This window comes from Octodon degus, unplaced genomic scaffold (assembly GCF_000260255.1).
Source record: "Octodon degus isolate 3935 unplaced genomic scaffold, OctDeg1.0 scaffold00039, whole genome shotgun sequence".
In the NCBI taxonomy this organism is placed as follows: domain Eukaryota; kingdom Metazoa; phylum Chordata; class Mammalia; order Rodentia; family Octodontidae; genus Octodon; species Octodon degus.
The window spans coordinates 10,941,479-10,956,740 of record NW_004524615.1 but is presented as its reverse complement, the minus strand read 5'-3'; the positions used below and the strand labels follow the sequence as shown (position 1 = coordinate 10,956,740).

Genomic DNA, 15,262 nt, shown 5'->3' with positions numbered 1-15,262 from the left:
CAACTACAGGGTTACACCCCAGGCCTGTATGCTAGGCCTGAGCTGAGTCTGGAGGGGACAAGGTAGAGTAGTGGGGAGAGGTAGCTCTCCCATACACTCACTGGGTCTGGGCTAGGACTGGATCTGGGGGTTCCCAGTACGTGACAGAAATTCCTACTCAGTTGTTGGGGTGGGGGCGTACTATGGAGTTGTGGAGGGCGTCCCAAAGGGGTGAAAGAGGGTCTCACTCATGCTGTGCCTGGGCTGGGACTGGTAGGTCCCGCCGGTGCAGGGTAGTGGGAAGGTCTTGCACACACTCACTGGGCCTGGGCTAGGACTGGATTTGGGGGTTCCCAGAAAGGGACAGAAATTCCAACTCGGTTGGTGGGGTGGGGAGGGTACTATGGAGTGGTGGGGGCATCCCAAGGGGGTGAAATAGCATCTCACCCATACTGTCCCTGAGCTGGGACCGGTATGTCCTCGTCCTGCTGGTGCACGGTAGCCCGCCACTCACTAAATATTAGCAGTTGTTTTTATTTCATTTGTTCCAGATAAAGGATAACATCTGAGATCCTTAATTTGAACCTTTGAGCAACATATTAGAGAACAGCCTTCCTTCTTGAATATGAGCAAATTCATTGTATGGAGATGAATATTTTGTATTAGAAAGACCTGAGAATATATTTATTAGTGAGTCATAGTCTAAATTTTCTATTTTCCCTCCTTTTCTTTTTTATTTATTAAATTTTATGTATTTGGTACAGGATCTCACTAAGCAGCTTAGACTCATAGTGATCCTCCTGTTTTCAGCCTCCCCAGTGTTGGGATTACAGGCATATGCCACTAAGACTGGTCTTGGTGGCTGGCTCAGCGTGCCTGGTGGCAGAGCCATTGCAGCACGCGGTACCAGTGATAGAGCCCAGGTCCCTGCACTTGCCTAAGCAGGTGCCTAGTCTATTGAGCTATCTCACTGGCCCTCTTCCTTTATTTTTAATAAAAATACACTGAGGAGAAAAATCTGCCTGAGTTGTAGGCATTAATTTTTTCTGGCCTTTGGTATTCACTTTTATGGTGTGTTCCCCTTATTTGCAGCTATGTGTTCCATTCCCATGTGTTACATTCAGCTGAACACAGCACAAAAACACTCTGCTGACTTCTAATTAACTGACTGCATGCTGAGGTCCCCAGCTTCCATCTTCAGTTTAATTACAGCTGTGAGGAATATGCAGTGAGAGTGAAGAGAGTGTCTTTACATGATAAAAATATAACAATATAGTTTAAGTTCAATCCTTAGATTACCCAGGTGTGAATGCAAAGGTGTAATCAGGTATGTGGATACGAGGTCTCTGTTGCATTTTATTTCATTCTTTCTTCTTTTTTTTCAGTTTCAAAACAGTTTATTAGGACAGTTTCAATAATTAATACTTTGCATGTTGTTGTTTTCATAGTGCTTATTTATAGTACAAGATTCAGACAAGATATCCTGTGCAAACTATCTTGTATATACATGTATTTTTTTTCACAGCAAAACAGCCCTTTATTTATATCCCTATTTTTGTGTTTTAAATGCATACTGCTTCTGATGTCATATCAATTATTGCCATACTCTCTTTAAAGTAAATGTCTGAAAAACAGGTAATAAAAGTAAACCAGAAACAAGAAAAACAAAATATAACAGGATTGTACTGATACCATGTTTTTTTCTGCAGAAACTTATTCTTGCCAGAGACAACTAAGTTATCAAAATCTGAAAGTAAGTTTCTTCAGCATTTCTTTGATTTTTAGACATTTAGAATATAAGAGATTTCACACCTGGACTGCTCTGCATTTGTCCTTTACTCCATTTTGAAACTGACAACCAATGAAATATCTTTTGATCTTCATCTCACTATGAATTTCAAAATATATTAGTCCAAGAATACAGTGAAGCCCCAAAAGAAGGCTACTCACCAGAGTGGCGAAGAGATGATACAGGATGAAGTAGATGGCAACCACTGGCGCCCACATGTGCCCCACGGCGTTCAAGGTTTGGTCCATGACGTCCACCCACCCTTCCTGGGTGAGGATCTGGAACATGGACATAAATGCCTACAGAAGGAAAGAGCAGAGGGATGGGCAGCTTTAGACTTAGATGCAGCTTAAAAGCAGTCTATAGTGCTCAGCTGAGGACTTCGATTTCAATATCATTGATTCCTTTTTAAAAAATTTGTTAGTAATTTAATAAAAATGAAAATAATGATCAGATAAACAGAAAATTTTAACAATTTTTGTTTTTTGAGATAAGGTCTCACTACAGTTCAGGCTGATTTTTTTTTTCGCAGAACCGGGGATTGAACTTAGGTCCCTGTGTTTGCCAGGCAAGCATTTATTCCACTGAGCCATCTCCCCAGCCCCTGTTCAGGCTGATCTTGCAGTCACTCTGTTCCCTAGGCTGGTCTTGAGCTCATGAGCCTCCAGCCTCCACCTCCGGAGTGCTGAAATAAGATCACTGACTCTTAGCCGACTCATTGGGGCAAGAACAGTGTTGACGTATCAGATGGGAAAAAACAAAGAAAAAGGTCTACAAGCATCACATCTAACTGCTCAGGATGGAAAACTAGACTAGTGGACCCGAATTAAAATCAGCCTTGTTGGTTGTAAATACTGTTCAGTAAATTTTTTTAAAAAAATCAGTACTTATGCTTATTTGACTTTCCCTTTTTTCCCCTTTTAGCAAGTTACTTTTCTTTTCCAATGGATTATTCATTTTCTCTGCTGCTGACTTGAAAAGAAATTTGTTATTTTTATAGTGAATTACATTTGATTCTGTGAAGTACATTAGAATAATAACCTTAAATTTACTCTTAGATTGCCCATCTTTCAAATTATTTTACTTATCACATTAAAACATGAGAGTCTTTTAAAAATAAGTATTTCTAAACTATACTGCATGCTAAGCAACTTAACAAAGCCACATCTTTCTTTTTTAAAATTTTATTTTAAAGAGTAAAAACAAATAGCAGAAACAAAGACAAAAACAGAGTAACAAGCGAGAGAACAAATGGTACAGTTTCAAAACAAGAATAGAAATTTAACAATGGTCATTATGTTACATATTTTCATCATCAAATCTGTTGTTCACATGAACAGATATGGTATGCAAAATTGGTCAATTAAACATTAATGCTTGCTTTCAATAAACTTTATTTTTTCTTTTTACTTTACTTTTAAAGTGCAATACAAAAACCATGGTTGAATAACTCTTCTTGTTCTTCTAAATATGTAGCATTTCTAATGTCTTATTAATTAATGTTCTGTCTTTATAATAAATTATTTTAAAAATAGACACATGTTTCATGATATAAAAAATAAAAATTTGAAGGCATACAGTCAGGACCACAGAAGGAGCCGGGACCAAAACCTCAGGGCATCCCAATAAAAGCCAGCCCTGTTAAACGGCTCACAACCTTCCTCCAATGTCTTTGGCTAGTTCTACTTTGACATGTTTTTCTAAATAGGTGTTTGATTACTACATGCATCTCTGGCTCATGTACATGTCCATATGAGTGGTCCGTAAATTTTCTTAAGGAGACTTTACGATGCTGTTTGGGAAAAGGGTCTAGTAATTCCTTAAAATGCTTTTCTAGGTTTTAAGACACACATTAAATTACTAGGTATTCAGACTCCAAGAAGTAAGGTCCAAGATATTACAACATGGGCTGAGGCCAAGATTAAAGACTCATTATACTAATAAGACCTCAGAGCTCAAATCACCTTAAAGGTAGCGTAATATAATTCTTTTCCTTGGAGATAAGGTAAGGTAGGCTAAAGTTGATAACTGAGTAGCCCAAAGTCAGTCTATTAATTTGTGTCAATAAAAGACATAGTGCCCAGACATTAAAGTAGGTTCAACGTCTAGTTTAGCTTTTACTTTTGCAAATGCTCTAGCTTTTGTTCAGTGAGGTTTTGCATCTACCATTTCCAAGCTTGATCACACAGGAAGCCTTTGGAACAATTTCTTTTACCAGGGCTAATTAACTTTTTTTCAGAAGTGTGATTTTCACTGCTCAGAACCTAGCGCACCAAGCTGAATAAAAGGGCAATTAATTGTTAAATGAATATTAACGTGGGAGATAAGCTTTTCTATTTATGCTGTGTCTATGTACGGAAGCACTTAACCTCTCCTTGACTTACTTTTTCCATAATCTCATTTTACAAAGTATTTTTGTTCACAAAAGTGTGAAGTACATTGTTATTTATCTAGGATTACCTTAAGCTACATAATACTTTTGTTGCCAGGGTTCCTAAAAGAAGGCCATTCTATGCAAAAATAACTTTTAACTCTTTCTAAAAATGCTTGAGAAAATGGTCTAAGTGCCTGGCTAGGCAAACGCAGGGACCTGACTTTGGGTTTGAGCCCCCAGGTCCCGTCCAGGGAGCGCTGAGATGGTGATTGAGACTGGGAGTGGTGGTGCACATCTGTAATCCCAGCACTGTGGAAGCTGAAAACAGGATCACTAGGCATCCGATAGTGAGACCCTGTACCAAATACAAAAAAAAAAAAAAAAAGCTTGAGAGTATTATTGTGTGTATGTATGTATGTATGTATGTATTTAGTATGGGGTCTACTGGGATTACAGATGTACACCATCACGCCCAGTCTCAGTCACCCTTTCAGTGTGCCCCTGGGGTGGGGATGGCATGGCACATTGGGGATCGAACCCCAGTCCCTGCGTCCGCCTAAGCAGTCACTTTAGTCCGCTGAGCTATCTGGCTGGCCCTAAGAATTTTAAATAACATTTAATTGAATAATTTTGTCAGAATTCATTTGGGGCAATTATTTTATCACTACATTTTTTCTGTTGAATATTTATTACTAAATGTAGGCAAAGAACACAAATTTCAAAGACAAATCATTTAAAATAACAGATTGCTATATTTTCTTTAGAAAAGATGTGAGCTGTGTGGAAACATGTTTGCACTGTAGTGTCAACAGCAATACAGCACTGTTGAAATGGCCACCTGTGTGTATAAAAGGAGTCGTTCTGAACATGGCTTTCTTTCCTCAAAAAGGGACAGGAAAGCTCGTAAGCCTACAGGATTTATTTCTGGTACCTAAAGATCAAAATTTTAGGTTTATCTTTCAGATGTCTCGGGCACAAACTAACTTCATTTGTTTTTATTTACTGCACTACCATTCATGACTGCTCGGTCACTATGGTTTCAGTAGGCGCCCAGGAGGACAGAGCACGGGGTTGTCCCTGCTGTAACTGGTTAAGGAAGGAAGGCAAGGACACCGGGGTCATCCTCTGCTTCTTTCTTACGGGAAAGGAAATAATTTCTTCAATGCTCAGCCACCCAGAAGTTCATCTTATGAATTATATTTGAGAGCGAGGCTTTCTGTTAAAATGGGATTTGTTTATAGCTGCTTACATGAATCAACCCCTGAAAGGTAGTGCTCTGTGTACTTCCACTGGGGGGTGAAAATGAGTCTGTGTCTTGCTTGAAGGATGCCTTAGATTTGTTAAGATGTTATTGGGAAATTTCAGTTCCAATGATAGCGAGAGACTGTGAATCAAGTGCACTTATTGACTTAAATTGTGCACAAAGCCCATGTTCATAAAAGAACCTGCTTAGCTTGTTTATTCAAATGAGGATTACTACTGATAACTAAAAGTTTGACCTGTTGGGATTGAGAGATGTGTAAAACACAGTTTCTTCTCTTAGGAAATTTCTAACTAAGACATGAAGATGAGTAAAGTTTTCAATTTTTATATAGTCATTCTTTTTATTTAAAGTGTTTTGTTTTCTTAAATAAAACTTCTTTCACTTCAAGATCACACACACACACACACATTTACCCAGGGTTCTATGTGACAGTTTTGCTTTCCTCATTTTATTCTGCTGAATATACTGAACCTAAAACAGCTGTTTAAAGTTTAAGTCTTACATTTATTTCAGCACGCACTCTGATCTTGATTAACCATTTTTTTCTTGACATTAGATGATGAGGTGATTCAGAACAATTTAATAGAATAAATCTAGCCTTTCTTCACTAATTTGAAATATCCCTTTTAGCATGTATCAAATACACATTCGCTATGGCTCTATAGGCTTTCTGCTGTTTGTCGTCAATATACTTCACTTCCAGATTACTTAACAATTATACATTTTAATGACTGGTAGGCTTATTAAGCTTTCTTTTACAATCCCTTATTATAAGAATTTTCTTAGTTAGTTTTGTGTGCTACCCCCCAATCCTGGCATTGTATTCACTGAGGTCACATTAGATTTTTTAACAAAAATCGATAATATTCTCAAATTATTTCCAATTTATGTAAAAGATATTTATTTCCATTTATTGTCTTCAATTATGATTCTGAACAATGATATTTTCTTTCTTTTTAAAAAATTTGTGTATTTGGTACAGGGTCTCACTATGCAGATCAGACTCGTGGGGATCCTCCTGTTTTCAGCCTCCCCAGTGCTGGGATTATAGGCATGTGCCACCACACCTGGACTCAGTCACCAGCTCAGCGTGCCCCAGGGGTGGGGCCTGCCTGGTATGTGGGACTGGGGATTGAACACTGGTTCCTGGGCTTGCCAAAGCAGATACTTTGTCTGCTAAGCTATCTTGCTGGCCCAATGCTATTGTCTTAAGTAGCTTCTGTTCATTTTTTAAGTTCATGTTTAATGTTATTCTTCAAAATCTTTAGATAATATTTGATTGAAACCGTAGGTAGCAAAACAATCTTTCATGAGTTACTTAGCCAAGAGCAAGTGACAGTCTTATGGCTAAGGATCTGGGTTCCAGTTTACAGAGGCCAGCATTTTTAATGCTGTTTTCACTACTAGTGGTGCTCCCCATATTCTTATTCAATATTTCCTGGTTGATCCACTTTGACAGTTTCTGCTATGGTATGTAAAGATTTACTTTGGGCACGTCACTCCCTGCTTCCGTGGCCCACTCCCCAATGTTGCCCGTAAACCTCTCTTTCTTCTGCCAGGATACCAGAAGGGCTTGCCATCCCATCATACAATGACGCTATTAGTCCTTCCACCCACCTGCTTAGGCACAAGCCTTAACTTTGCCATCTTTTGTCATTCACACATGTACATTCCAAAGTTTAATAATATGTTTTGTTTTACAGCCATAAATTGGTCTTCTGTGTCTTTCACCATGTTGCAAATGACAGACTGTTAGTCAGTATGCTGACGATGAGAATATTGCTGCTGTTGGTAAAAGAAATGAAACATCACTGAAGAAACATGGGGTTGCTCTGGTTCCATTTTCTCCTTTCAGGCTCTGCTACCATGAAAGGTGTGGGGCTAGACGGTAGATGGTCAAGATTACACTGAATCCTTTTCTTACTTCCGCTAGCCAGAATATGACCTAACGTACTTTACATGATGTGAATTGTGGTTTCTTATATATTTTGATTTTGCTTTGTTTGTGCTGATACTTTGTTTTTCATGTTTCTTCTATAATGTTTTATTTCTTTCACCAAAGATAGCTTTTAGATTATCAAACATTTTACCTATGCTTTGGAAGAGTATACATTCTTGGGTTATTGTTTAGAACCTCAAGTACCTAGAAACCATTTCTCTCATAGGTGCTTTATTTGGAATTCTCTTACCACCTGTTCTAATTGCTTTCACAACATGTCCCACAGTTGTCAACTCCATTTCCAACTCTGGTATCTCCATCTCTGATTCTGTCCACTGTAATATTATAGCAGAAGAAAGCACCTGTTCCAGGCACGAGCTCCACCTTTCAGGTGCCTCTTTCCAGCCTTCAGTAAGATTTTGTTCTGTGCTAAGTTTCTGAGTCTCTGAAAAGATGCAATTTTTATGCCTATGGGTGCTGTGTGTAAGGAAGGTGAAATTCAAAGTAACTTTTGGTCTAATAAGCTGAAGGCCATCACTCTGTTTTTGTTCCTTCTACTTGACTATAAATCCTATAAAAATCCTGCTCCCTGAGAGCTGGGATCATGGCTCTTTGGTGAACTAAACCAGCCAAGTCTGCCAGCATGAATAAAGCTCTATGCTTGCCTCCAATCCTCAGATGCTGCTTGGTTTGTTGGTCTTGGCCTGCCGCGATGCTTATAAGGAACTGTGAACACACAGAGTCGTGACACTTGCTGTAACAGTAGCAGAGGTGCTCTCAGAATCTCACCCTCAGTTTCTAAGGCTCCAGTTCAGTGCGCCCAGAGTTTTCATCTCTGTGTTTTGCTGTCTCAGTAGGAAGAGAGGTGTTTGCAAGGAAAGAAGAGCTAGCTGGGGCTGTAGATAGAGAAGATGCAAGCATCACATTTCAGTTATTTCTCCATTCAGGCATATTCAGGGGCTTAATAACATCAGAGGACACCGGTCCCAGGGGGTCCCCTTTGCCAAGTCCCCCAGCTCCTGCTTGCCATGGCTCTCAGTACATAGACTCCACAGGAGGACGAAGGCAGTGGAACCCTCCCGGCCTCCATCTTCTGTACTCAGGTAGAGTCCATGCCCCTGCTGTCCCTCTGTCCTCAACCTTCTGTTCCCTCGTACCTTCTGTTTTCTTATTTTCATAACGATGCATTTTTGTGGAGGGGAGATAATTCATTTTCAGAAACTATAATATTTTTGCTTCCCTCTCAAGCTTTCTTTCTAGCTGAGGAAAATGAAAATGGTGAGATGCAGCAGCCTACCTTGCTTCTGGAGCAAATGACTTCTAACTCGAGGGATTCTTGTCTTTTTCCTGAGCTCTACTTTACCCCTCAACTGGAGTCTCCTCAGATGGATGGCTATGCACACATGTTTTCATATGTTTTCCCCAACTTTATTTCATCATAATTTCTTCAGAAGAGAAGTTCAGGGGATGAGCCTAGGGTGTTCTTATTTTTCCCACATCGTCTCTTATCCCATACCCTCTCTATCCTGGTAGCTGCTACTCAAACAATGTGATACAATCTCATCACTGTTCTTTTCTGTGATTAAGATGATATAATTGATCAGCCAGTTATTAGCTGTTTTATTCACTCCCTTAGATTTTTAGAAGAAGAATCTGTGGCTTTGTTGTGTTTTACAGTTTTATTTCTCAAGTATAAATAGGATAAACAGATTTTTAAAGCACTTTATGTACAAATGTAGTTTTTTCATCAATGATAATAATGACATAATCTCGTGTGAGTCCTCGCTAAGCTGGTGAATCCCTGTTGTGCTGCAGATGCCTACTTGCTGCGAGCTGAACAACAGGGTGAGCCCTTACACTTGCCCAATTCTATATGAAGTGATCTGTAACAGGCACCTCTACCCTTTCAGGGGAGAACGAAACCAACCAAAAGCTCTGAAATGAATCTCAAATGGAAGCTACAGAGGAAAGTCACGTTGTTACCAGAAGCAGCTGCAGGTGGATGAGTGAGCGTTGACTGGCTGTGAGGCTGAGCAGGAGCAGTGGAAGGAGAGTTACAAGGCCAGAGGGGCAGGCACACTGATGTTCCAACGTGGTACGATCTCTGAGTGAACTCAACTTTGTTGGGAAATAAAATGCATTAGATAAGGAGATTGAAGTGATTTTCCACTTCATGGAGGAGAAAGATTTTGAAAATCATTAGCTGAGTTTCTGGTTTTCATCAGTGTATCATAATTTGTGGGCACACAGGGGCAAGACAAAGGACAACACCCAGAGAATAGAGGGTAAATCCATACGGAGGTTGTGAAGAGGTAAGCAGCACAAGAGTGGTCTAGGACAAGACATCTGGAAGCATAGGTGACGGTCTCTGAAAGGGACAGAGTCCTGCAGTGTGGAGCCACAAATGCCACTGCCAGCCCTTCTTGGGATCCTTTGCAGGTTTGCCCTCAGTTTCCTAATCCTGCAGACCCCAGCATGATCCTCGGATCTCTTCCTTTTCTCTGCACACTGACCAGCTGGTCTCACGCATTTTAATGCCTTCAGATATCATCGATACGCTGACGACTTCCACGTTGCATGCTAGCCACTCCTCCTCCGTCAGCTGCACAGCTCCATGTGGGGTCTCACAGGAGTCTCAGGCATCTTCTTCCTCAAATGACCGTGCCCTCGTCCAAGATCAATCCTCCCCAGCTCAGACTACGAAGACTGCATGCTTGGAGTTGCTCAGCCAGTGGCCTTCAGGATACCTCCGGACTTTCTCATTTCCTCACATGCTACCCCTAATCTGCTAGGAAATTCTGCCAACTCCACCTTAGCTTTTGGTCTCAGGTCTGCATTTATTTAATATTCTGTACTTGGCATGACTATTATAACAGTCATTTTCTCCAAGTGATTGTGTTTTAGTGTTATGTTTTCTGCTTATAAACTAAACTAGAAAATTCTGAGCCCACCCTAGAGAGGAAAGGGGAATAAACAGGTATTTTCAGTTTTTTTTTGTCCCAGCCTTCCCGAACATTTCATATACTGGCTGGACAGTGTTCACTTGACAAGCTTCCCGGGGGACTACGAAGGCACAGGCCACAGTGCTATGGCTGAGGTTGGTTCATCAGTGACAGAAAATCCTTTTTTTCATCAAACACCAAGTCTCCACTCGTGACCTACGATATCTATGAAAGACATTCTTAGTTAAGTGAAGGCAAATCAAGAGTGTTCTCTAATGCTGAATAAATATGCTGAAAGCTTAATCCAGACTTTGCATGGTAGACCATAATACCCTTTAAAAATATCATGAATGACACTTGGAATTTGATGACCTGATGCATGTTTTAGGATTTTAGTGTGGGTGCTTATCACATTAAGTGAAACATAGTCCAATATTTAGAGAACATAGAATAGATAAACACCTTAGGTTATGGCCCCTGTGCAGCAAATCAAATACACAGTGCGATCCTATTTGCAATATACTTATGCAGATATGCTTGTATTAAAACTCTTGAAAGCATATATAATAAATTTATACCTGAGACATGAAATGGATGAGAAATAGGTAAGGGAAGGGGATAGATGCTCTTATTTTGGACTTTTAAAAAAGTGGCAGCTTTGTTGATATATAACTCATACATAAAATTCAACTTGTGTAATGTACTGTTAGGTGATTTTTAATTTATTTAAAGAGTAGTACAACAGTTGCCACCAGTTAATCTAGGCTCAAGCTCCGCATCCCAAAAGAAGACAGGCACCCAGGCAGTCAATTCCTGCTCCTTCCTTCTGCACCCTTCTGCTGCTGTTCACACTCACCATGTGTTCTTCTATTCTGGCCACTGTATTTGAATAAAAGCATACCTTATGGGGGTAGGGTTCATCTACAGTGTGGCTATTATCAGTGTCCCCTTCCCTTGTAGTGTCTAGTGTAATTTCATTTTTCCCCTATATTTTAGGGAAGGGTCTATAGGGTGTTCAGGGTCTCACTACTAGATCAGACTCATAGTGATCTGCCTATTTACAGACTCCCAAGAGCTGGGATTACAGGTGCACACCACCACACCCAGTCTCAATTGGTGTCTCAGTGCACCCTGCGGGCAGGGCCAGCATGGCAGGCCCTGGGATTGAACCCCTGGCCCCTGCACCTGCTTGCAGGTGCTTAATCTGTCCAGCTGAATTTCAGTGGACACCTGTATCACACTGTGTCTGTTTCTAGTACTGCTATTGTTTTCCCTGCTATGAACCTCTGTGTATAAATTTTTGTATAGACACATATCTTTGCAAAGTTGCCCTTTACTTAACAGGTTGTTTTAGGGCGGGGAGATGGCTCAGTAGAATAAGTGCTTCCCTGGCAAGCGCAAGGGCCTGAGTTCAATCCCCAGATCCACAAAAAAACCCAAAACAAAACAAAGCAAAACAGGTTGTTTTATTGTTTGCATTGAAACACATGTAAAACCCATATTTGTTTTTCTAAAAAATATACATATTTGGTATCTGTAAGATGTGGTGAGGACAACAGCTCACATCATTCATATATAATTTGCAAATTACGATGGCGGCTGCATCTACTTTTGTCTTCAGCTAGACTCCAGACCTCTTTCTCTACAACAGATTTGCTTTCAAAATGAACTCAACTTGACAATTTATACAGCAGTTCAACCATGCACTGAGAGTACCCTGCTGTGTCTTACTACCAGACAGTCCTAAAATAGAATCCCCTTGATGGCGTTCACTGAGTGCCAAAGTGACATCTCCTTTGCTTTTAATTGCCTTAATTACTCATCTGCTCAATCTCCCTGTTTCTTTTTTTCCCATGTAAATAACAGTAATTTGTAAAGCAGTTTATCTTCTGAAAAACCCAAAAACCTCATGACCCTTTCATAGTTTGTTAATATTTCATTGCATTTGTGTTATTTTAAAACCTTCTTTTTTATTTAAAACTTTTACCATTTTAAAATGATACTGCCATGTAATAAATGTAGGATTTAAATTCGGGGTTATATTTGTCAAAAAGCAAATCAGTTGACAAAATCATAACAGGGCAACTGACAAGATGACAAGCAGATAGCTATTTAGGAATTGAGCAAAACCATTAAAAATGACACCTAATATATTTAATGCCTGGGAGTAAACAAAAGCTCCAAGCGTCCTTTCTTACTTTGGCTAAACTGAATAGCACCAAAACAAATGCTATGGATTTTAAACCTGGAGTGGAGACCAAGAGCAGGCTTGGGAAAACCACTGGCATGAGCCATTTCTTAATTCTAAACACCTCTTTGTCTGACTTAGGTCGAATCCTCTAACCATCCATTCAGTCACATTCTACCTGGCTCTCTAGGCCCATCTCCATCTTTTTATTTGCCAAACTCTCAGGGAAAATGTCAGCTCTGAGGTGACTCTAGCTCTTCCCCACTGTGCTTGACCACCCAGCTGCACTGTGCAGAAAGTTACCCCAGGGGGAAACGCATCATCAGCCAGCCGCTTTTCCAAACTTCTTCATTTGATCCAATTTTTGTTATTAGTAACTCAGCTCTCGAGAGGAGATGACCTTCCAGAGAGGCATAGTGGAAAGACCACAGGTTAAGAGAGAGAATGGCTGAATACAGGGCTTCTGATGCTCTGGGACTCAGACAGCTGCAACCAGAAAGCTAAGTGTGCTTAGGCTGTAGTCATGGGGCCCAAGGGTGTGATTAAATTAGAGATTAAGTTTCTGACTACCTTCATTGTGGCTTTAAGTAAAACACTTGACCATTCCAAGCCCAATCTTCCTCAAATTTACAATTATATTTACATTCTTCAAAGAGTGCTTTGAGAATCAAAAACAATATGATTGAGTACTTTATAAAGCACTACATATATAACATGAAAATAACAATTTAACAATCTGTACTAAAGATACTGTGCTACGGAAAACAGTTTTCATCACATTGCTCAGGACTTCAAAATTCCTATCTGTTATAGCCCTTAAAACTTTTTCTTATGTATAATATGGTTCTATTTATTTACACAGCTCAAGAATGATGTAGGTGGGGCCGGGGAGATGGCTCAGTGGACTAAGCACTTCCCTGGCAAGCGCAAGGGCTTGAGTTCAATCCCCGGTTCCGCCAAAAAAAAAAAAAAAAAGAATGATGTAGGACACATTTTATTTTTTTAAAAATGTTTTCTTTAGATGCATGATTTTGAAAGTCTTTATGGGATCATTTTATTTCCTCTTAAGATATCTTCTAACAATAAATATCTACTGTTTTATGATCTATGAATTGATAATGACATTTGGAAAATTTTGTTTTCTGTAATATTCTTTCTAGTCTTTCTTAATTAATTAATTAATTTGATTAGTGTCTTTTTTTTTTTGTACCAGGAATTGAACTCAGGGCCCTTTGCTTTCCAGGCAAACACTTATTCTACTGAGCTACCTCCCTGGAACCTTTGATAAGGGTCTTGCTATGGATTTCAGACTCATAGCGATCCTCCTGTCTCAGACTCCCCATTGCTGGGTTTATAGGCATGTGCCACCACGCCTGGTTTTGGGGCTGGTTTATCATGCACTGCCAGGGATTGAACTTAGGTCCTGGCACTTGCCAGGCAGGTGCTCTCCTTAGCCTCCAGTCTGTTTCTGTAAAGACCAGATCATGTGTCTTAAATTTATAGAAAAAAGATTCAAATAACTTTTGTTCCAAGCCAGATTGTACTAAGTTCCTTTATGGTCCTAAATCTTTTATTTAATAGATGATGTCAGTCACAGAGTTATAAATAAACTGAAAATAAGGAGCTCAGTAAACAAGGTGCTTTTTCTGTGTCTTACATCCTCATAGAGACCAAAATACTGAAGCCCAGAAGAGCACTAGCTGAGTTGGGCTGGTAGGCACTGCTCTTCAGGTTTTTATTAGCTAGTAAAGTTCTTGCAGCCATATATAAATCTCTCTATGTATATAAACTCCTAATTTAGAGATCTGTTGAATCAATTACCCTTGTCTTAATTCAGTTGATATATTTAAAGTATCAGTATCTTCTTACAATAATTACTCTATGCCTATTCTTAGTGATTTAGAAAGAAATTGGAAACTGGTGGTTTCAGTTCATTCTGACTGCCTTTTATACTGACAAAAAATGTTAAATAATTTTTTTACTTCTTTTTTGGAAGATGATATTACTCATTTGAATTTTATAATTCCCTAAATATATGAGCTACCAAGCATTCCACTTAAATGAAGAAAAGGGGAGGTTTTTTTTTTTTCTTTTTCTTTTTTTTTGGAACTGGGGATTGAACTCAGGCCCCTGTGCTTGCCAGGCAAGTGCTTATTCTACTGAGCCATCTCCCTGGCCTTGAGCGGAGGTTGTTCATTGGTGAAATTTTAGCTGACTAGGGGTGCTCATTATTTTTCTCTTATTGCTGCGACAAAATACCTGATGCTCAAAGTTAAGGAAGGAAAGGTGTATTTTGCTCACACGTTGTGGAGGTTGCAGTCCACAGTCAGCTGGCTCCAGGGCAGGGTGGCAGGGCAGAGAATAGTTCGTGGTGGGCAGAAGACAGCAAATTCAACAAGCGACCTGAACAGCATCTTTCTGCCCCCTTTATACTCCATTCAGACTGCTGGGATTATGATGGTGCCAAATCAGTTGGTGAACTGGTGGCATGCCCTCAATCCCAGCATCACACACTCTAGATTCATCCAACTCTGAAAAGCCTGTGTCCCCCAAGGCTGATGAGGCTTTGGGGAGACATCTATACACAAACCCGAACACTAAGGAGAGATCTAGACTAATATATTTGACCTTCAATGTCAAAATGAACTTGAGGGTCAGCCAGATAGCTCAGTGGATTAAAGTGCCTGTTCAGGCAGACACAGGGGCCCGGGGCTCGATTTCTAGCCTGCCGTGCTGGCCTCCGCCCCCGGGAACCCTGAGATGGCAACTGAGACTGTGTGTAGTGGC

At 40.0% G+C, this 15,262-nt stretch overlaps 1 protein-coding gene across 1 annotated transcript in view; it reads right to left on the bottom strand.

Annotated features, from left to right (window-relative positions):
* Nalcn (sodium leak channel, non-selective) overlaps positions 1-15,262 on the bottom strand; it is a 357,549-nt gene that overhangs the window by 146,617 nt on the left and 195,670 nt on the right. Inside the window, exon 12 of the mRNA XM_012514741.1 lies at positions 1,930-2,067. Within this exon, the coding sequence (XP_012370195.1) occupies positions 1,930-2,067 (138 nt within the window). The remainder of the gene's footprint in view (positions 1-1,929; positions 2,068-15,262) is intronic.